At 55.4% G+C, this 21,079-nt stretch overlaps 1 protein-coding gene across 2 annotated transcripts in view; it reads left to right on the top strand.

Annotated features, from left to right (window-relative positions):
- Window positions 1-2,653: 2,653 nt before the first annotated feature.
- Window positions 2,654-21,079, top strand: part of HADH (hydroxyacyl-CoA dehydrogenase) — a gene marked incomplete at both ends in the record, with an annotated part of 40,038 nt that continues 21,612 nt past the window's right edge. For both annotated transcript variants that reach the window (XM_084252348.1, XM_084252349.1), the window contains 3 exons: window positions 2,654-2,785; window positions 18,393-18,521; window positions 20,648-20,805. In XM_084252348.1, the coding sequence (XP_084108474.1) occupies window positions 2,654-2,785; window positions 18,393-18,521; window positions 20,648-20,805 (419 nt within the window). The remainder of the gene's footprint in view (window positions 2,786-18,392; window positions 18,522-20,647; window positions 20,806-21,079) is intronic.

Here is a 21,079-nt window from a genome sequence, read left to right on the forward strand (position 1 = left end):
CACAAAACATCAGATCCTTAGCACTGTAAACTGTATATTGAAAAGCATTTTGCTGCTTGATTCTGAGAGTGAAGAGCTTCTTATTCAAAATCTTAAGGGCAGGAGTCACATTGGAAGTGAAAGATTTCTTCTCTAGGAGTCCATGTAGCTGTATGACCGATAGTTTGGTGCGTTCCTTCTTTCTGTTGTCATAACAGGACCTGTAATTGTCTGGAAGCATTCAGTCCTGAACCACACCCTGGGCATGTAGAGGGAAGCTGTAGACAGAAACACCCCTGGGAGCAGCACTCAGGCTGGAGGTGTGGGCTGCTGCCTCAGGCCAGGGCATCTGGGTCAAAGCTCAGGCAGAGCAGGCTCAGGAGCGATTCCACAACCACTCCTGTCCTGCCAGGAGTGCTGGATGGCTGCTGGGCCTCAGTTTCCTCATTTGTCAGGGCTCTGGAGAGGCGATCTCTCAGGTCACAGCCTAGCTTCCTTTCCAGCCTTATAGCATCTTGACTGCATCCGAGAACTAATAACCTAACATCCCCTTGCCGCTCAGCAACTTCCAGATGGGAAGTTGGGACATCTGGGCCTCTCCCCCTGCTTTCCGGCGACTTCTCTACAGTGGTGTATCCAGGAATAAATTCAGCTGATGCAGAGGGCACTGACTGAGGAGTAGCTTCTGGGGAGCACGTAACTTCTTTGGTGGGAATTGATTTCCCCTGTTGTGACAGAACAGAGTTGAACTAGATGAGTGCCTCTCAACTCTGGCACAATCTTAGATTCACCTAGAAATGAGAAAAATATGGATGGCCAGGTGCCTCCCAGACCAGTAAAATCAGAATCTGCCACTTGCAAGAACACTCAGCAACCTCTGGAGAGGACCTTGCGGCACTTCCAGCGAAGTCAGAAGAGTCCTGCCTAGGCTGCTAACAGCCACATGAGGGCGCCCTACTGGGACAAGACTCCCCTTGGGGTGAAGCCACTAGACACCCCAGCCTTGAAGAACTCCTGGGCTACCACCTCAACAGCAACCACCCAACCCAACTGCTGCTGATCCCCTGACCCACAGAAACTACAAGACCGTTTTTTCCCCGCTCACTAAGTTTCAGTAACAGAGGACAAATGCAACCTGCACACAGTGCTGCGCACAGCTTCTTAGTGCAGTGGTTCCCAGACCTTGATCTGGATTAGGATCCCTTTGAAAGGAGTCAGTGTTCCTCACAGGATGGCTGTGTCCAGAGCCTCCTTAGGCTGAAACGACCTGGGGAACCATCTTTGATTTTTGTTTTTTGTTTTTTTTTTTAATGAATTTATTATGGAATGTCCTTAGGAAAGCAACATGTGATTTATTAAAAAAAAAAAAAACTGCGTTTCTTCATGCTGATACAGATATATCAGACCTTATGCAGTTACAGGCTTCTGCTACTGAATTCTCTGACACTATAGCACACAGTAGTCATGTCTACAAAAATAAAAGGCTCTCCTATATTTCTCTCCAAAAATGATGAATAATAACAGAAAATGGTGTAAAAAAAGCCATGTTTTCACTATTTATTCGGTCCTATGGGAGCCAGGATTTTAATCATCACAGCCTACAATTTTCACTGTATCCGCTTTAATAAGCTCGGCGCCTGGCGGAATTAACATCACTGGAAGTCTGGCCAGACCTGCCCCGCGTGGGCTGACGTGCAGGGCTGCAGTGGTGACGAAACCTGGACTCCCCTGCTCCTTCCTGGCGGGGCCCGGGGTTCCTAGACAGTAGTTTTGGGGGTGAGCAATTTCTTTCTGTTTTAGCAGAAACAATCAGCACCCACCAACCCAAGAGGGGGTTACTCGATGAATCCAGGGCCCCTTTTCATTTGGGGCCCCTTACCCTTTGGCCCCTTACCCTTTGGGGCCCCTTATCCTTTGGGGCCGCTTATCCTTTGGGGTCCCTTATCCTTTGAGGCACCTTATCCTTTGGGGTCCATTATCCTTTGGGGCCCCTTATCCTTTGGGGTCCCTTAACCTTTGGGGTCCCTTATCCTTTGGGGCACCTTATCCTTTGGGGCCCCTTATCCTTTGGGGTCCCTTATCCTTTGGGGCCCCTTATCCTTTGGGGTCCCTTATCCTTTGGGGTCCCTTATCCTTTGGGGCACCTTATCCTTTGGGGCACCTTATCCTTTGGGGCCCCTTATCCTTTGGGGTCCCTTATCCTTTGGGGTCCCTTATCCTTGGGGCCCCTTATCCTGGGGGCCCCTTATCATTTGGGGTCCCCTCTCAGCAGCACCAAACAGCACTGCGTCACAAGCGAGACTGTGCCCAGGCGACAGGTGGGCTCTCTACGATGAGGCCGCTAGCAAGGCGCTGTGGCCCCGCCGCCGCGCTGACAGAGAAGCGGGGCGACTCCCGGGCGTCGCGGCCCAGCAGGCGCCCGCCGTTCCCCGCCAGGGCCCGCGCCGGGGGCGTGGCCGCGCCGGCCCCCTTGAGCGCGGAGGCCGCGTCCTCGCCGAGCGCGCGCCCCGCGGCCGGGCCAATGAGCGGCGCGGACGGGAGGAGGCCCCGCCCCCGCCGCACGTGACGTCCCGGGGCGCGCCGGGCCCGCCCCCGAGCTCGCCGCTCGCCCAGCGCCGCGGGTGCCTTGCGCGCGGGTCTCGTCGCCGTCGCCGCCGGCGCCTCCGCCTCCGTCATGGCTTTCGTGACCCGGCAGTTCGTGCGCCGCGTGTCCTCGTCGTCCACCGCGTCGGCCTCGGCGAAGAAGATCATGGTCAAGCACGTCACGGTCATCGGCGGCGGCCTGATGGGCGCCGGCATCGCGCAGGTGGGCCCGGGCGGGGGGCCCGGGGCGGGCTCGTGCGCCGGCGGGGCTGGTCCTGCCCGGGCCGGGGGCGGCGGCCGGCCGGGCGGGGCGGGCCCTGAGGGGCTGAGGGTCCCGCGGGGCTCCCCTCGCGCCCCGGCCCGGCTCTGAGACGCCGCGAGTCGGGGCCTGGGCCGCCCCCCGCCCCCCGCCCGGCCGGGGCTCCGTGCCCTCGGGGTCGCGTTCCAGCCCCCGGGCCCGGGGGCGCCCCGGGAGGGCGGGGGGTGCGCCTTGCAGGCGGGCGTGCGGAGCGGGCCGGGCGCCGCCGCGCCGGGGTGGGAGGAACGAGTTTCCTCTGCCCGACTTGGCTTCCAGAGCCGTTCCGGCCGCAGTGGTCGCGCTACTCCTCTTGTCAGCTGTTCCCAGCGCGCCGCGGCGTTCTCCTCTGGACTCTGGCGCGCTTCCTTTGCTTGCTGGGCGTCCAAGACTAGTCATGAGTTTTATGGCACCCTGGCACGCTTATCTCATCGGATCTAGTGAGGCCCTGGCACCTTTGACCTAGTGCCCTGTGTGCAGAGATGCCCGTGGCGAAGGCGCAGGGGCGAGTGGGAGGGGGAGTCTTTGTGCACCTGCTGGGCGGTGCCCCCCTCCAGCCCAGCAGAGGGGAAGGGTCACCTGTGCCGTCCATTACCAGGCTGCTGTGGTGGTCCTTGCATTTTCAAAATGTGTTAGTAGCAGTTGCATCCCAGCTCCTATGGGTGATTTTCCTCTTAGCAGATTAAAGTCTTAGCATTTGGCCCTCTGCAGCTTGCGTTGTTGGGGGCAGGTAGTTGCCTGGTTTAGGAGAGTGTTTAAATGGTGTTTAAATGGTTCTTTCCCACCAAGTTCACCATTCCCAGCTAGCTTTTAAAAAGATCTTTTACCGTTGTTATATATCTTCATTGTCTCCTGCCACCACATTTTAGGCTGCACGTAGGTTGCATTTTATCCTGAGATCTGTGTACTTCATTAGAGATTTTTACCTTCTGCTTTTTCATAGTCTCTCTTTTCTTTCTTCTGAGATAATGTTTCTGGATGTACATTGCCCTTTTTATTGTGTGGGTGCCCAGGCTGCCCAGTTATGACGCCCTCATAATTTGTTGCAAGTGTGTAGAAGGAAGTCTCAGTAATCTAAAAGTTTTACACATTATGTTACAGGAGATTTGGAGAGTTTCACTTGAGCTCACTAGTAATCCCCTGCTGTACTGAAATCTACCCCCCCCCCCACTGTGAGAGTGAGCTTTGATGTGGGCAGGCATAAGACAATGTTATTTGTTTTTAAAACATTTTAACAGCCGTATTGACAAGATATTAGGGCCTTATGGCTCCAACAGCAGTATAGGAAATGGGTCCAGAAACTCTTGTGGACCTTCTGAAGACATCAATGAAAGGGGATTAAAAAACTACTTATGTCTAAGTAGAGCACATCACCCCAAATTTGTACAAAACTGATCGCTCAGGTCTTGAATGCTGCGCCATCGTTGGTAGCCGCTATAGTGATGGGTGTGGGCTTGGAGCTGCCATCTGAGGAGGGAGCAGGGATGTTCGGCATGGATAGAACATACACTTATGGATTCAGTCTGTGGTCCTTGAGCTGGACTAGGGGGTGCCTCTTCAAACCTCGGGGATGGAGGAGGATTATTTATCCCACAGCTTAGAAACATAATGGAGCTGTCATTCTTAAAGTCGTAAAGACCATAAGTGCATATAGTGTAAGGTCATGAAGAAAAGCAGTTCCATCCACACACAGCAAAGTTTGAAAGCGTCTCAGCACTTTGCATCATCACTCTAATCCTCATCCTGGGGTCCCTGCTTTCCTGGAGAACATACCCTTGCGTGCTGACATTGCTCGTTGGTGCCCGTGGTGTTACCCGAGGTTTAGCTGGTCTGCCTTTGCACTCTGCCCTGCAACATGCAATTCTAGGCAGGATTGCCTCATTCTTTATGCTCCTTGACCGGCAGCTTTTGGTACTGAGTAAATCTTTCTTGCTTATTGAGTGCTACTGACTAGTTAAAGTGTTTTGAATGTGGATTGGCTCCAGGTCAGTAAGGGGAATTGAATGGCATGGCCCGAATGCTGGCTTGGCCTCTTGGGCTGTGTTAGCCAGGGAAGTTGCTTCTCTGTGCCTCAGTTTACTCATCTCTAAAACAGGACCAACGCTAGTACTAGCCTTGTAGGAATATGGAAGGATGGAATGTCTGCTTGTCAAGCCCTCAGCTTGGCACATAATAGAAGCTCACAGAATGTCAGCTGCCTGCGGGAGTGCTGTCCCCATTCCAGTTGGCCCGTCTTTCCCCCCCCCCCCCATCCACTTCCGTCCTGATCCTCTTGGCTGAGGTGGGCCTGGAGTACTAAATGGGGAGTGTTGGGTGTGATTATTGCATGGTTTTGGATGCAAATGTGCACTGATACTGCAGTTTGGTTGTCCAGGGGGACCTTGGAGAAGAGGGAGGGCCTTTTTTTGTCCCGTCCAATGCATTGTAAAACCTCCAGAAGTTACACATTTACCCTAAATCTTGAACTGTTTTTGAAGTCGGTTGAACTTTAATCAAGCTGCTGTTTACAATTTTAATTTTTAAAAATGTATTGTTTGGTCATATGTTCCAGTTCATGGTGAGTAGGATGAAAACCTTAGATTTTTGTGGGAGCAGGACACCTTTCTCAGGCAGTTCCACAGCTGAAGACAAGTAAGGTCTGTGCCTAATGACATCTGAGCAGAGCACAGGCCGTGTGTGCATTTGTATTGTCCAGGAGGATCTGCCTTGACTGTAATTTCTTGTTTGCTTTAAATTAAAAAAAAAAACCCACAAAATCCCTTAGGCTGCAGGTTAATATTTAAGTCGGGCTAGCTTGTTTGTGTGTTTGCCCATTGCCTGCCCCTCACTTGGTTTGCTTGCTAGCTTCTCTCTAAGCAGACACTTAAGGACAGCAGAGAAACTTGTGGGGTAGGCTGGGGAGGGGATCACAGGATAGGCTGGTTTTTGTTTGCTTCTAGAAAGGGGACAGTGAAGGATGACAACTGCTAACTGCATTTTTTCAATTTATAGAGGGAGTCTTTTCTAAACTTCGCTTTGTCCTGTACCTTTTTTGTACCTGTGGAGCCCAGAGAGTTGGCAGCTTTTGTTCAGTTAATGGTGAGGGCTGCAGGGGTTCCCTTGGAATGGGGGATTTCTTTGAGCTCTCAGACACCCCTCCTTTTGATTGCATTACACCTCTTCCTGGAGCTGAGAAGGGGTTGGGACTGGGTCCTTTTCACCGAAGGCTTTTGTGTTTGTGTCCCTCTAAAAAGCAAAAAGTGCAACATGTCTTTTGGAGAGCGCTCCTGAGGCTGTGAAAACAAAGTTCCGGGGGAGCACATTGCAAGGTCACAATGACCATTTCCTGCCGCTGGTGTTGCCCTGCCCTGTTGGTGAGCACTCAGGAGATCTGAAAGCTGCTTGTCTCCCCACGGCTGATGGCTCCCCCTGGTCTCCCCGCTTTCAGTGCTGAATTCCCGAGGCTAGCACGAAGAGCCCCGAGTTGCTCTGTGTGGTTTGGCTTCATTCTTTTCTGTTGCTGCCGTGGCCGAGGCCAGGTCTCCATTGAAGCTTGCTTGCCAACAGCGCGGCGGCCTAGGAAAGGGTGCGGGGGCCCCAGGGGACGGGCCCAGTCTGCTGCCCGCTCTCCTGACTGTTCCTTTTGGTGGAAGGATTCTTAGTCTCGGTGTTTACTGTCTTCCTAAAGGCAGATTTGGGGGGTCGTCAGCAGTCTCTTCCCTCCTTTCCCACATGGCTGCTCTCTTCTTTCTTGGGCCCTGTCCCGCCATCGTGAACTACAGGGACCATGAAACCGGCCTCTGTCAGCAGGGGGGGTCCTTGGCCCTGAGCCCGGCTGGAGCAGGGTAGAGCGGGGGCTGACTGGCAAGGAAAAATGCCAAAAATGCCGTGAGATGCTCTTGACCTTGTGGAGCAGAAACGGCGGCGTCTCCTTCTGGTGTGGGGTTTCCTCGGCGTTTGTCCCGGAGGCAGCCTCGCTGTGCCCTGGCCCTAATTTCCTCTCTCACCCTTTTCCCCTGTTCCCACGTCTGCCTGGGCACACCCCTCATGCCGCGCTCTCCCGGGGCCACGGGCAGAGAATGCTGTCTCCCGGGTTGCTTCTGTTTGCCGTGGCCCCTCTCCCCCCATCCGCCTGCGTCCTCATGCCCTGCTGCTTGCAGCTGCCTGCGGGCTTCACACAGGGAGGCGAGCAGGCCGGCCCGTCTCTGCCGATGGGACCCAGCCTTTCCTGCCCCGGCTGTCGGAACCAGGGATGGAGGCCGCCACCCACCTCTGCCTCTCTCTGCCTTGCCCCCCAGTGCTGTGCGAAGTGGGCGCTCCGGGTCTGCCTCCTGGCTCAGGGCTGGCTGGGGAGCCGTGGCTGCTGTGCAGACCCCGCCGGCCGAATGCGGCGTGACTGCTCTTCTTAGGGGTGCTCTGCGCTGTCTCTGCAGATGTTTGGTCAGGGAAGGTGGAATCAACGAGTTCTGAAGATTTTAAGGTCATATTATGTGGGTCGTTAGTGCTCTGTGTACTCGGTTTGGGTGTCACGATGAGATCATACTTAGAGCATTTACAGTGGAGCCTGGTGCTTCAGGGTTTATACCGCAGGTCCTCATGCCCTGGCATGGACGTCGTCGCGTTATAACTTGTTGAGAAAAAGCACTTCTGCCGGTGGTGGCCGCTGTCTGAGTGAGGCCGGCACATGTTCTCCCCTCGTCGGGTTCTCTGTGCCGCCTGGAGAGTCCTGAGTCTGAGGTGCCTGCAGTTCTGCCTGCACCTCTGGCCCCTGCTCTGCTGGGGAGAGGTGTGGCCTCCGTGCGCAGGGAGGCCCTCCATGGGTGCCTGGAATCAGCAGATAGCAGCTTGACCTCTCCTGCTTTCCAGCCTCAGCCAGATGCACCTGCTGGTCACCCCCAGCTTCACATTCTCCGGTCATACTTCTCCCCAGAGTAGGTTCAGACTCACTTGCTTAGACTTCATTCATCATGTTCCTGTACGCTGCCGGCTTTCCGGGGCTGCTTCCATGTCTGGCTGTGGCTCTGAAGTTAGGCTTGTGGTCAGATTCCTCCACCCACACCGGGAGGGCTCCTTCCTCTGACATTCCTGGAGCCGGCATCTGTACCTGAATTGTGGCAGCCTTTTCACTGGTTCTTCGCAGCAAAAACTAATAGGAAAAGCCCACACACCTAGCAGATGTGCCAATTTTTTTTTGTAATTTTTTTTACAGATTTATTTCTTTATGCATACAAGAACTGGGGTACAGGCCAGAGGTGTGAGGGGTGAGAGGATTCACCAGAGACAGAGCGGGAAACAGAACAGGCAGACTGACTGAAATACCTTGCTGAGGGGAGCAGCGGGCGAGACAGAGGAGGTCTGCCACACCATGGGGGTAGCTCCCTGGCTGGCCAGGATGGAACCCGCGCTGCAGAGGCTGTGGACAGCTTCACAGCACTGCGCTCATCCACCTGTGCCACCAGGGAGGCCCAGAAGTGCCATATTAACCTCCCTACAGAGTAGTTTGAATTTGTAACTCCTCTGCCTAGAAAGTGTCCATCAAGCACCATCTTTCAGAGACTCCTAAATATAAGTAAAGAGTTGGTTGATCCCCATCTGCTTGTCCAATTATCCCTTCTTCTTTCCAGGATTTGTGGGAGACAGGGAAGGAGAATCCAGGATGGGGTGGAACGGGGAATTGTTTTCTTTAGAGTACCAAACTAGATGCCTATGGAATTAAAAAAAAGCACACACACACACACACACAAACATACTCAACAGACTTCTCATTTTAGAAGGCACCTTTCCTGGACTTTTTAGAAATAGTTTTTGAAATGTTTAAGTCCAAAAACAGAGGCCTGCCAAGAGATGAACCGGGCCAGCTGGTTATGGCAGCAGTGGTGACTGAAAGCCTCGTGAAGGCCTTTTTCTTTTCTTCTTTAAGTATTTATTTATGCACACAAGAGCTGGGGTACAGGCCAGGGGTATGGGGGGTGAGAGGATTCACCAGAGACAGAGTGGGGAGCAGAACAGGTAGATCCACTGAAATACACTGCTGAGGGGAGCAGTGGGGAGACAGGAGAGGTCTGCTGTGCCATGTGGGTAGCTCCCTGGCTGGGGATCAAACTCGTGCTGCAGTGGCTGTGGATAGCTTCATAGTGCTGACTCTTAACCACTTGTGCCACCAGGGAGGCCCACTAAGGCCTTTTTCTGATCCTTGATGGCAGAGCACACCCAGAGACGATCTTATACCCAGAAGGGTCCCCTGGGAGGGGTGCAGCTGAACTGTGGCTTCTTCCCTCCCTGGGTCGAATCCTGAGAACCCCAGGGCAGGCCTTGGTGCAGCGCATGGGAGCCTGATTCTTGCACCTCCTCTGGGGGTGGGAAGGCAGAACTTGGGGTGCAGATAGCAGCAGGACTTTGCTATGTAATGTTGGTGGAACTCAGCCCTCCTCCCACAGTGCTCTGCGGGCAGGCGGGATGCCTCACTAGGCCATTCTTACAAATCCCCATTCAGGTTCTGCCTCAGAGACGCTGCTGCAAATCTGGTGATATGTTTGCAAAAACATACGAGCCAGCGTGCTGCTGCTTGGGTGTCTGTGCGGCCCTGTGGCTGGAGTGCTGCGAATTCAGGCAAGTGTGCTGGTCACTGGGCCTATTTTTACAGCTCTGTGGCACCCTTGTCTAAAAATACCTCTCTCTGGCAAAGCCTGCCTTCCACCATGGCCCAGAAGACAGAGAGCCGAGGACAAGTCATTTTTTCCATTGCAGACGGCTTGTCCTCACCATCTGCCAGTGCGTGGGTCACTGTAATATCAGCGGCGGTCTCGATGGGCTGATGGAAACTCTGGCTGTTGGAGTTACAGAGCCAAGAAGAGCCCGTGTTTATTGTGCTAAGGGCAGACGTGTGGGGAAAGGAAAAAACGTCCTCCTTCTTTCGGTGGTCCATGCCGCCACTGCCGTCTCCTTCGGAGAGCTGGGGGACTGTGGCTGGTACCGTGGAATAATGCAAAAAATAAGTGAGATCCAAGACACCGGAGATCAGAAGCCCAAGGACTGGCGTTCCCTTTGCTTCACGTGGAGGCCCGAAGCTCCTCAGCCGTGTGGTGCCAAGACCCCTGGGCCTTCCCCACACCTTAGCCACCTTGGCTTCTCAGCCGGCTTATTCGTTCAGCCAGCAGCTCCTGAGGCCCCATCACAGCCAGGTGGGTTGAGGCACTGGGCCGGCAGAGACGCCTGAGCCTGCGGGCGAGGGGCTGGCGCTTGAGCGGATGATCGCCAGGCTGGTGCGCGCGGGTCGGTAGTGGGAGTGAGAGTTACAGGCGTGCGGCGCAGGGGAGCAGCGGGTTTTTGGCCTGGGGCCCAGAGCATCTTGGGGTGTGAGAGCTGAAGGCGGTACTCGGCGTGGGTCGTGAGGTGAAGCAGGGGAGAAGACATGGACACTGCCAGGGCCTGGAGCTGAGAGGCCGTAGCAGGTGGGAGCCAAGTGCCGAGTGGCGCTGGCGCGAGCCCTGTGCCCCTCCTCCAGGGTACCGCGTGCCCGTGGGGACGCTGACATTTCCCACTGGCCCTGGGGAGCCACCGAAGACTCTGGTGGGACTCAGTGCCTGTGCGTGATCTGCTTTTCTGCTTTCATTCCTGTGTCTTCCTGAGCAAAATAACATTTTTGTATTACATTAGATTGAGGGCGTCTTGAAGTTAGAAAATAAACACATGTAACATAAATCGATCATTTCAGCCAATTTTTTTTAAGAACTGCAAGGTTTTTTTTTAATTAATTAATTTATTTATTCAAGCACTGGGCACAGTCAGAAGCGCAGGAGGGTGAGAGAATTCACCAGAGCCAGAGCGGGGAGCAGAGCAGGCAGAAGGACCGAAGTACACTGCTGAGGGGAGCAGCGGGCGGCAGGAGAGGTCTGCGCGCCATGTGGGACCCTCCTCCGGTGGCCGGGGAGCAGCCGGGGATCGAACCGGCGCTGCAGAGGCTGCGGGCAGCTTCACAACCCAGCGCTCAACCGCTGCGCCACCGGGGAGGCCCCATTTCAGCCATTTTTAACGGTGTATTTCAGGGGCCTTTTAGCGCGCCGCACCTCTGTAGGCTGTCAGCATCTCAGAACCCTGCCTCTTGGAAAACTGAAAATCCACACCTACTAAGCGGTGCCTTCCCCGGCGCTCCCCAGCCCCTGGCAGCCGCCGCTGCCTGTGTCTCCATGGATTTGTCCTCGCTGCATCGTGTGCGGGCCTCCTAGGCCTCTTCCTGGATGGCCGGCAGCTGGCGGGCAGTGTAAGGTCGAGCACGTTGAGGCCCGTGTCAGTCGTGTTCCTTTTCCAAAGGACAGTGTTTTTAATGGCAGGTGCCCCTGGTGTGTCTGCACACACGGCTTGCTTCCGAGTTTAGGATGTGGCGGCCGTGTGCGTGCGGGCCAGCGAGGCCTGTCGCGGTCCTTGCTTTCCTTCCTTGGGCTGCGTACCTATAAGTACCCCTGCTCCGTGTCTCTTTCCTGGTTTTCAAGGAATTGCCTTCATGTCTCCCGTCGCCAAAGCAACAGGTACATTCCCCTCAGCTGCACGGCGGTTCCAGTTTCTCCATATCCTTACCCACACTTAGGTCCTGGTTTGGGTTTGTTTGGGGTTTTTTTTCGGCTTTTGATCACAGCCATCCTAATGGATGTGAATAGATGAGAGATTCTTTTACTGTGCTCTGATGGACAAGGCTGCCCGCATGTCCTTTGTGGTTCCCAAAGGCCTCTTCCCGGGCCTTGACCTTCATTTTATTACTGCCCTTCTGTGTGTCTTCCTGTGAGGGAGTGTATGACCAAAATGGTTTGTAAGCCGTCTCCCTGAGTGGTCTCTGGGGTATCTTCCTGCCCTGAAATTCCAGTCTTGACTATCTGTAGCTAGTAAACCTGAACAGGAAGTGCTGTAGCCCACCTTTGACCTTGCAGTGCTTGCGGAACACATGTGCCCGTTCCCCAGTGTGTGAGAGAAGCAGCCTGTGTTGGAGCGTGTCTGTGACCTTCCTTGGCCCTTCCACACGTATACCCACAGAAGGACGCTGACGCGGGGTCTGGTGCCGTAGGCCTGGCCCATGGCCCCTTTGATAGAAGGTACAGGCTGCAGTCACATCTGGAGGAAGTGAAGACTAAGTCCATGCTGAAGTCTTGGGGGCTCCTGCGCCTGGCTCAGCCGCCACGCGAGGTGGGGCGAGTCTGCTCTCTGAAGGCAGAGAGGGGCCCGGAGCCTGTCTTCCCACTGGTGGTTGACTACGCTCTGCTTATTAGCTCTTTTCTTCCTGGTCTTTTCTAAACAAATAATGTGTTTTTTCATAATTCTACAATGACTTTGTATCAAATTTGTCATTGTTTGTAGCAACGAAACGAATCGTGATTTCTTGAGAACTTAGTCCTGAGATAATTTAACTTGAGGCTTTCGAGAATAGCCTGTTCTTTTTGGGAATGATCAGTGTCCCGGCCGTGCTGGTGGTGGGGCATGGGGAGGACGTGTGGTCGCTGCCCTCGCGCAGGCCCCACAGGAGCGGCAGGTGTGAGCACGGCGGTCACGGGCACAGCTGGCCCCCCGTCCTGTCTGGGCATGACCCAATGCAGATGATTGATTGTGTGGCTGAGGTCAGGCTTTTCACCCCCACGGTGTGACGTTCAGGACACTTGTGACGGTGAGGAAACAGGCGCATTAGAAAGCGTGCGTGAGGAAAGGCCTCGTGGCGGTTGCACCGCACACTGGTGGGGGTGACTGGCTTCTGGGCCTTGGTGGGCTACACAGGTAGCAGTGAGCCAGCGCCTCCTGTGTTAGCCTTTGGGGTGACAGCAGCCAAGACTCAGAAGTGGGTGACGCGGCAGCTCTTTTGAAAAGGTCCCGGGTGTTAGCTGGAGTGCATCCTTAGAGGTTAACGCTGGCTGCCTTTTCCATGTCTGACTTAACTTTCACATCTGGAATTTCTTCTGCATGTTGGATGGTTCGTGATCTCTGCTCTAAAGTGTGTGAGGTTTAACAATATGCTAGAGCCTGTGATCACTTTTTCATTGATCTGCTGTGGTTTCAGGGACGAGATGAAGCTGATTCAGAACAGAATGTATGGGGCTCAGGCACAGTGGGAATAATGAGAAAGACAAATTCCAGGAGAGGATACAAATGCAGGAAAAGGATGTTGAAAGCAGAACCTTGAAGGATCTCTTTGTTTAGAAGCTGAGGTGACTAAGTCAGTTAATATCTCTAAACAGAACAGAGATAAGAAGTAGAGATAAGGGGCTGAAGGGCGTGTTTCAGAAAGCAAGCCCTCCTTGGCACCGTGCAGGGCTGTGGAAAAGCAGAAGATGAAGGCGAAGAGTAGGCATTGGCTTAGCAACTAGAAGGCCTTTGAGGAGTTATCTGTAATTTCCTACCACAGTGGCAGTGAAGGAGGCCATATTGCTAGGATTTAGGAATTATGTTGTTTGTGGAGAAAGCAGGGGCTAGAGCAGCTGCCTGCAAGCGTTAGGCATCATCTGTGTGCCTGGCATTGGTTTAAGCACTTGAATTGGTGTTCATTTCTTTAATTCTCACAGCAATCCTGTCAGACCAGGACTGTTGTTGACTCTTACGACCAGCAAACCATAGCCAGAGAGGGTAAATAACTTGTTGCAGGTGAACGCAGGGACTAGCCAAAGCAGGGTTTGGCCTAGTCCTGTGGGTCTACAACTTGTGTTGCACCACCCACCAGTCTGCCCCCTAGTAATGGGGGGACTTTGGTGGCGAAGGGAAGGCTGGCCTGACAGGGCTAAGGACGTCTGAGGGAACCGCCCCACAGGGTTTTGTGTTCATGGGTCTGGAGTGGAATCTGGGAACCTACATTTCTGACAAGTCCACAGGTGATGAGGATGCCACTGGCCCAGCACCCCAGACTTTGAGAACCTCTGTCCTGGAGCCACAGGTGTTCTGGGTGCTGTCAGATCAGCCTGGGAGCATGCCTGCGATTTGGTAGGCCTGAAGGCTCACTTACTGCGGGGCTTGGACAGCTCAGCTTCTCTCTTCTGTAAAGTGAACCAGTGAAGCCAGTTCTGGAAGGACCTTGGTTTAGCGACGAAGTGATACATCTCCACTTAGGAGTTTTTGTTGATATTAATAAGTGAAATAGTTCAGTAAGGCACAGGGGAGAGGGATTACAAAATCTCCCCGTGGATTTCCTGGGAGGTGGTACTTCAAGATCTTGATAGTCTGAAAGCTGGTTGTCTTGGCACACTTGGCAGCATTCCTGTGCTCCCCTAACTGGTTTATAAGAAACAAGTTTTGCAACCAGACTGACCTGGGATCCGAGCCCTGACTTCACAGCCCCACATCCCAGCTGCCTTTGGCGACTGACTCGGTCTCTCTGGGTCCCTTTCTTTTGCACAGCAAGGATGATTCCTGCTTCGGCAGGGCTGTGAGGCCCATCAGAAAGTCCTGGAGGACACAGCTCATGTGCCTGGCACACAGTAGGTGCTCAGCCCGTGGCTCCCCTTAATTTTGCTACCTTTGTCCTTCCTCTTTTTAAATGATCTCTCTGTCACTTGTGGGTACATGACCATCACTCTCTAAGCTCTCCCAGCACTCAGGGGTCTCTCAGAGAACCAAGCAAGTACATGGATCCTTCAGAAGGACTTCAGGTGGCCTGTGGCTGCCTCAGCTGACTGAGCTTGTCTAGGCTGAGGGTCTGACGTGGTTTGTGCCACGCCTGAATCTAGCTCTGACACGCGCCTGCAGAAAAGGACTGGAATCATAGGCTCAGAGAGCACTGGACTCATCCTGTGCATTTTATTGATTATCTAATACATCCTAGGCAGGGGCCACAGTGCTTTCTTTGTTGTTTTTGTTCGTTTGTTTTTATTTTTTTTAAAGATTTATTTATACAAGAACCGGGGTACAGGCCAGATTCGCAGGAGGGTGAGAGGATTCACCAGAGACAGAGCGGGGAGCAGAACAGGCAGACGGACGAAATACACTGCTGAGGGGAGCAGCAGGCAAGGCAGGAGAGGTCTGTCGCACCTACAGTGCTTTCTTTGTTCGCTTCTTCACTCAGTGCTATACGTGGTGCTCACTATGGACCAGCATGAGGGGTGCAGAGGTGAGTTGAACAAGAAGTCCCTTGGATGCCGTGACCGTGTCCCAGAGTCTGCTTGTAAGAAATGGTGACAGGGCCTCCACAGTGGCACAGCGGTTGAGCACTGGGCTGCGAAGCTGCCCCGCAGCTTCTGCAGCGCTGGTTTGATCCCCGGCTGCCGGTGAGGGTCCCACCTGGCGCACAGACCTCTCCTGCTGCTCCCCTCAGCAGTGTGCTTCGGTCCTTCTGCCTGCTCTGCTCCCCACTCTGGCTCTGGTGAATTCTCTCACCCTCCCGCGCTTCTGACTGTACCCAGTGCTTGTATAAATAAATAAATAAATCTTTAAAAAAAAAAAAAAAAAAGAAATGGTGACAGGATACTTCACACTGGGCTGGGGTGCTCTCTGCAGGCGGGCGTAGCCTGACGTCCCTCGACGTTGTGCTGTGATAGTGGTTTGTTGCTTTGAAATAAATTGTGACCCTCACTGAAGAGCTCTGTCGTAAGTGGAAAATGCTGTGGGGAGAATTCATATTTCTCTTTTTTGCCCGTGGTTTCTCCACAAAGACCTGACTCGGCCCACTTCGGGTTTGACCAGGAAGGTCCTCCTCTCCCTGTCTGCGGGGTGACTACACCATACGGTCTCCTTCACATTCCCGCAAGCTCTGTGAGCTAACCAGGGCAAGACAAGATGCTGTAGAAAGCGTTTGCCACACCAGCCAGGGATGACCACTGGATGAGCCCCCTCACCCCGGGCTCGCCAACCAACCAGAAACAGCGCCAGCGGTGCGGTGCTGGCGAGACCGCGTCCGCGTGCTCCGTCTTCCGCTCCGGTTCCGTCGCGCTCGGTTAATCCGCGTCTCGGCTGACTGTGTGGAGAGAAGCAGCGGTCACAGGGTTTGGTGCCATCTGCTGTTTCCTGGCTCCCACCGGGGGTCGCAAAGCACCTCTCCCGTCAGGGTACTGTGTTTGCCTTCGCACTAAACCAAGAGAGCAATTCAGGCACCTTGCAGCATCCAAAATTGAGAAAATACTGCAATCATTTGAGGTGGGGGGGGACCATGGAGCTGAGTTCCCAGGGGAACAGCCACTCCTGATGGGGTGCCGGGCCACGAGGAAGGCCTATGTCCTCTCTCCGCATCTCGGGGACCCACTGGTCGACACTGAAAATGAACCCCAGCTCGCAGGCCCAGCCGCGCCACTTAGCCCCTGGCAGTGTCGCCCAGGAGCCCGCGCCTGATGCCGCTCTCGCCCGGTGTCTCTGAGGTGCCCGTTCTGACGCCAGAGTGAAGCAACGCAGGGACCGATCTCTCGGCCTCCCTTGGGGGTGCTCCCAGGGGGCTGTGGGAGCTCTGCAAGTCAGGTCCTCCGCTCTCCCCCCACAGTGGATCCTCACACAGTAGCTGCTAGGCAGTTTTCCTTTTAGGGTTTCTTACGGAGGTGCCGAAGGTTCTGACCTACAGGACAATCCCTTCCTTATCTCTTTCCGCCCCACCTTGTGCCGACCCCTTCCCCCAACTCCTTGAGGAGCAAAGAGGCCCAAAGAGGCATGAGTGACATCTGAGGGTGACGTGGTCCTGGCTGGCAGGAGACTGAGGACTGGAGTCTGGCCTGATCCGCAGGGCTAGGTCAGCAGTGATGTGAACGTGCACTTCAGACCGAGGGGGCAGAACAGAAGCAGGAGGCCCCAAGGAGGTGCTCTGCTTCCCTGCCTTGCCAGCTGCCCTGCCCTCCTTGGCCAACAGGCCCCCATTGAGCTGCTGCTCCCTGGGGGTGCCTGTCTCAAAGCCATTCATTTAATCCCCTTTGGAATCTGAGGTTATTTCTGAGCTTCTGTGTTGGGGGGGGGGGGTCAGCAGATCTCCCGCCCCGCCCGTCTTGGTTACCTGCAGCACCTGACCTGTGGTCACACTCGTCAGAGCAGAGGGGTGCCAGAGCAGACCAGCAGTCAGGAGGAGACGAGGCAGGCTTCCCACATCCACGTCCGCCCTGCCAAGGCCCCTGGGGTATGCCTCACCCCCACGGCCGCAGGATCTGGGCCCGCACGTGGAACATGCTGTCTCGCGTGACTCGGTGGGGGGGGGGCCCGTGCCTGGCCCGCTTATTGGGCTGGTCGCCTGGACAGCCCGTGTCCTGCCCCGCGGGAGGCAGGGAGCCCCGAGCCGCTCACTCCTAGCTGGGTGTGGGGAAACCCACGCCGCATGTGAGCGTCCCGAGGCCAGCCCCGGCCTTTCCCGAGACAGTGCTGTCAGGCTACCGGTGCTCTGTCCTGCAGCTTCTGACTTCACCCTCACTGTTTTTCTTGCTGTCTTGAATTGCGCACCCCAGGATTTGAGGTCCTGGCTAGGTGGGCCCGAGGGAAACTGGTCTTGGGTGGGTGGCATTTACTTTGGAGACACAGTTTTTTGTGGCCCCGCTACCGGCCCGCTGCAGTCCACGTTTCTGCTGACAGGCGCATCTCTGCGGGCCTCCGTCCTGCAGGCAGGCACGCTCGCCTTGCCACACCATTGCCCTGCTGGGGCTGTCGGGCCTGGGTGCCCGCCTTCCCTGCTCTTGGCTCCAGGCAGGCTCTGGGCTGGTGGGCCCACCCCCACCTCCGCCTCGCAGCAGGTGTACAGCTTCCCCTGGGTGGCCAGCGGCGCCCTTGGCATTAACTTCCCTTCCAAACCTGTTGTGTCATTTTAAAAAGTGTCCCTGGGAAGCCTTGCCTTGGGATTTGAACCTCTCTGCCTCCACGCTCCCATTTCTTCCGTTTCCAGCTTTGGGTTTTAGGTGGCAAGTTTCAAGAATGGCACATGGTGGTGGTGGTTTCGAGCCCCTTCATAGTGACTTCTCTGGGCTGCCTCATTCGGCTGACCAGCCCTCTGTTGCGTCCCTGGGGGTCTCAGACCCGCGGGCATCCGAACGCCTCTTAACACCTGCCTGTAACACCACCAGTGACCTTTGGCCACATTACCTAGTCACTCATTCAGGAAGCTGGGTCCATGCCAGCCTGGAGCTGCTTCGCTCAGCTCCGGAGGCGCATGTGTGGGGGTGGCCCTCCTAAAGTGTCTGAGCGCCAAGGAACTGCTTTCACCACAGCGGTCTTGTCACTCAGTAGCCCTGGGGGGCAGGGCAGTCTGCACATTATCAGAGTGTCACGCCTGAGCAGTTGCTGACCAGACAGCAGCTCGAGCCCAGGGGCTGGGGATGCACGCCCCCAGGGGCTCCCAGCTCCTGGAATGTGGCCAGTGAGGCTGAGGCATGGAAGTTTAAATTCCCATCATTTCAGTAGCCACATGTGACCTGGCAGCTCAGGGCCTGAGGAGGTTACAGGGCCGTGGAAGCTGTCGAGGACACACAGCTCACCCTGGAGGCGGGTGAGAACAGGGCTTGGCAAGAGGTGTCTGTTCAGTGACTGTTGGCTCCTTGGGTTTTCTTCATCTCGCTGTGCCTGCAGTGGTGGTGGAGTGCCTGTGGAATACGCGCCTCCTTCACCTTTGACCTCTCCGCTCTGTCTTGCGCTCCAGGTTGCTGCAGCGACTGGCCACGCCGTCATGTTGGTGGACCAGTCGGAGGACATCCTGGTGAAATCCAAAAAGAACATTGAGGAAAGCCTGAGGAGAGTGGCCAAGAAGAAGTTCGCAGAAAACCCGAAGGTGATGTCCCGTCACCGAAGCCTGCAGCCCTCCGCGTCCCCTGCTCACTGCACCTGGGTTGGAGGGCGAGCTGCAGCATCTCAGCGTCACTGGCTGGTTTTGATTTGTTTGTGTAAAACTCATTTCCCCACAACCTGTGACCAACGCGGTAACATCACCCCTGATCTTTCTGGCGTCCTTGACAGGAGAGGAGATGCAGAGAGCCGTGTAGCTGGGGTTTGAGGTTGAGAGGAAGTTCCTGCAGGTAGCGACCGGCCTGCTCGCTGGGAACGTGGGCGTGGAGAGCACAAGTCTGTCACAGCGCTGGGAGAGCGAGAAGCAGGAAGCCGCTTTGCACTTGCCTGTTAGCAGAGGCTGACAGTCAACACTGTTTGGACAGGGGTTTTTGATGGTTTAGATAATATCTTGCCTGTTTTTAAATGTGCTCTCTGGAGAGGAAAATAGGCAGTGAATACTTCTCACTTTGCCTCAGGAGGCGAGACACAAGAGCTTGAATTCCCGGAAGGTTGAGGCTGTGGCTTGCTGGCACTTTCTCACTGGGCCTTTGCGGTTAGTCGTGAACACGGGTCACCTTGCTTAACCTTGTCCTCCAGCACAGTGGCTCCAGCCTGATGTCCTCGGGGCCTGACCTGGTGGTGTCTGTTTATTCAGGCAGAGGGCGCCGCAGCTGGCTCCGCTGTGCTCTCTGCCTTGTCTCCACAGCGCCCTGCTCGTTGCCTTTTAACATTTTTCTCTTGTGCTGAATTATATATAACAAACATTTTACCATCTTTACCATTTCTAAGGGTACAGTTCAGTAATTTTAATTATATTCACACGACTGCGCAACTTTCTTTTTCAAAGCAGCAATTCTGTCCCCCTGAAGCACTATCTCTCACCCCCAACCTCTGGTCACCTCTGGCCTGCTCTTCGTCTCCACACTGCTTTCCTAGCGGCTTCCTCGAAGCAGGGCCTACGCGCTGGCCCTCGTCCAGCTGGGCCTGGTCGGGTGGGCGGCGCCATCCCAGCGCCCCCCATGCAGCGTGTGAACCTCGTTCCTTATATGATGGAGGCGTGCCCTTTTGTGCTTTTTACCACACTGTTGGTTGCTGGGTTGCTTCCGCCTTTGCACTGTTGTGAGTGATGTGCACATGGCTGTGCTCTCTGCTCTAGTCTGTCGTTTCACTTCTCGCCAGTCGGTGCTAGGAGTGGAATTGCTGGGGCCCATGGCATTCCTTGAACTTTTTGGGGAACCACAAACTGTATTCTACAAAGCCTGCAGTGGTTTACATTTCTACAAGCAGTGTGTGGAGGCTTGACTTTCTCCACCTCTTTCCCAATGCCTGTTCCTTCCCCGTATCTAGCCATCTAGAAAAATTCAGAGGGCATTGCTGCCAACATTGAAGCTCACGCGCAGATTACTGCCTCCCCCGGCTGTTCCCATGTTCCTCTGGTCAGGGCCGCGATGTCAGGTGCGTCACCAGGGCCCCGGCAGGTGGCTTTCAGAGCCCAGGGCTGGCAGTTGGAGTCTACACCCAGATAACCTGATTTGTCACGTTTGCTGGCCAGCTCCTCCAGTGTCCCCTTTGGGCAGAGGCTCTGGGCCTTGCTTGGGAAGGGGGTGCTGCTCCTCGTGTCCTTCACCTCTGCATGCTGCTGGGCAGGCCTCCGTCAGCACATTGGTACAGGCTGCGCTTATTTGCTGAATGGCTGCTGGGCTCAGCAGCCTTGCCTGGCCCTGCCCTCTCAGCGCTCCCGGGCCTCCTGTGCCAGGCGTGAGTCAGCAAAGCGTCCGTGGACCAGCGGGGCTGAGCTGGACTTCCCCTGTCCTGGAAGGACAAGGTGTTGGCTTCATGGAAGCTGCCTGTGTGGCTGAGACAGACTGGCAGGCAAAGGAGCAGCATGCTCAGCAGGCCGAGAGCCGACAGGCCGCCCCCATGCGACCATGAGGGTGGCCCACAGCAGGCTGTTGACAGGCCAGGCCTGATGTCTGGACGCTGGGCTCCATGCAGTTGGCCCTGAGCAGCAGTGGAGAGACCTTGGTTTCTTAGGGCTTCAGGTACATTCAGGTAGCAGGCCAGGCCCTGCACCCTCTTCCCATCTCCCTGTGCACGCAGTGAGTGTGCCCTCCCTCTCCCCCACCCCAGGCTGGTGATGAGTTCGTGGCGAAGACCCTAGGCAGCATCTCCACCAGCACGGACGCTGCGGCGGTTGTCCACAGCACGGACCTGGTGGTGGAGGCCATTGTGGAGAACCTGAAGCTGAAGAATGAGCTCTTCAAGAGGCTGGACAAGTTTGCTGCTGAGTATGTGACCCCTGGACGTCCTTGTCAGGCTGGGGCGGCCTCCCCGGGAAGAGTCTGATGCCGGGCACTCATCTTCCATGCCCCACAGCTGCCTCCGGAGATCTGCCACTGCTCCCTTCGGTCCCCGTCCTCAGTGCCAGTGTGCTTCCCGAGGCCTGACCTGATCTGGTCACCCGGTGTGGGGGGCGCTCTCAGTGGGGGGCAGTGCCGTCTCTGGCAGCAGCTGTGGGTGGGCCTGTCCTTGGTGCCCCTGGGAGCCTTGGTGTGATTGGAG

The sequence above is a fragment of the Talpa europaea genome (assembly GCF_964194135.1).
Source record: "Talpa europaea genome assembly, chromosome: 13".
NCBI classification, from domain to species: domain Eukaryota; kingdom Metazoa; phylum Chordata; class Mammalia; order Eulipotyphla; family Talpidae; genus Talpa; species Talpa europaea.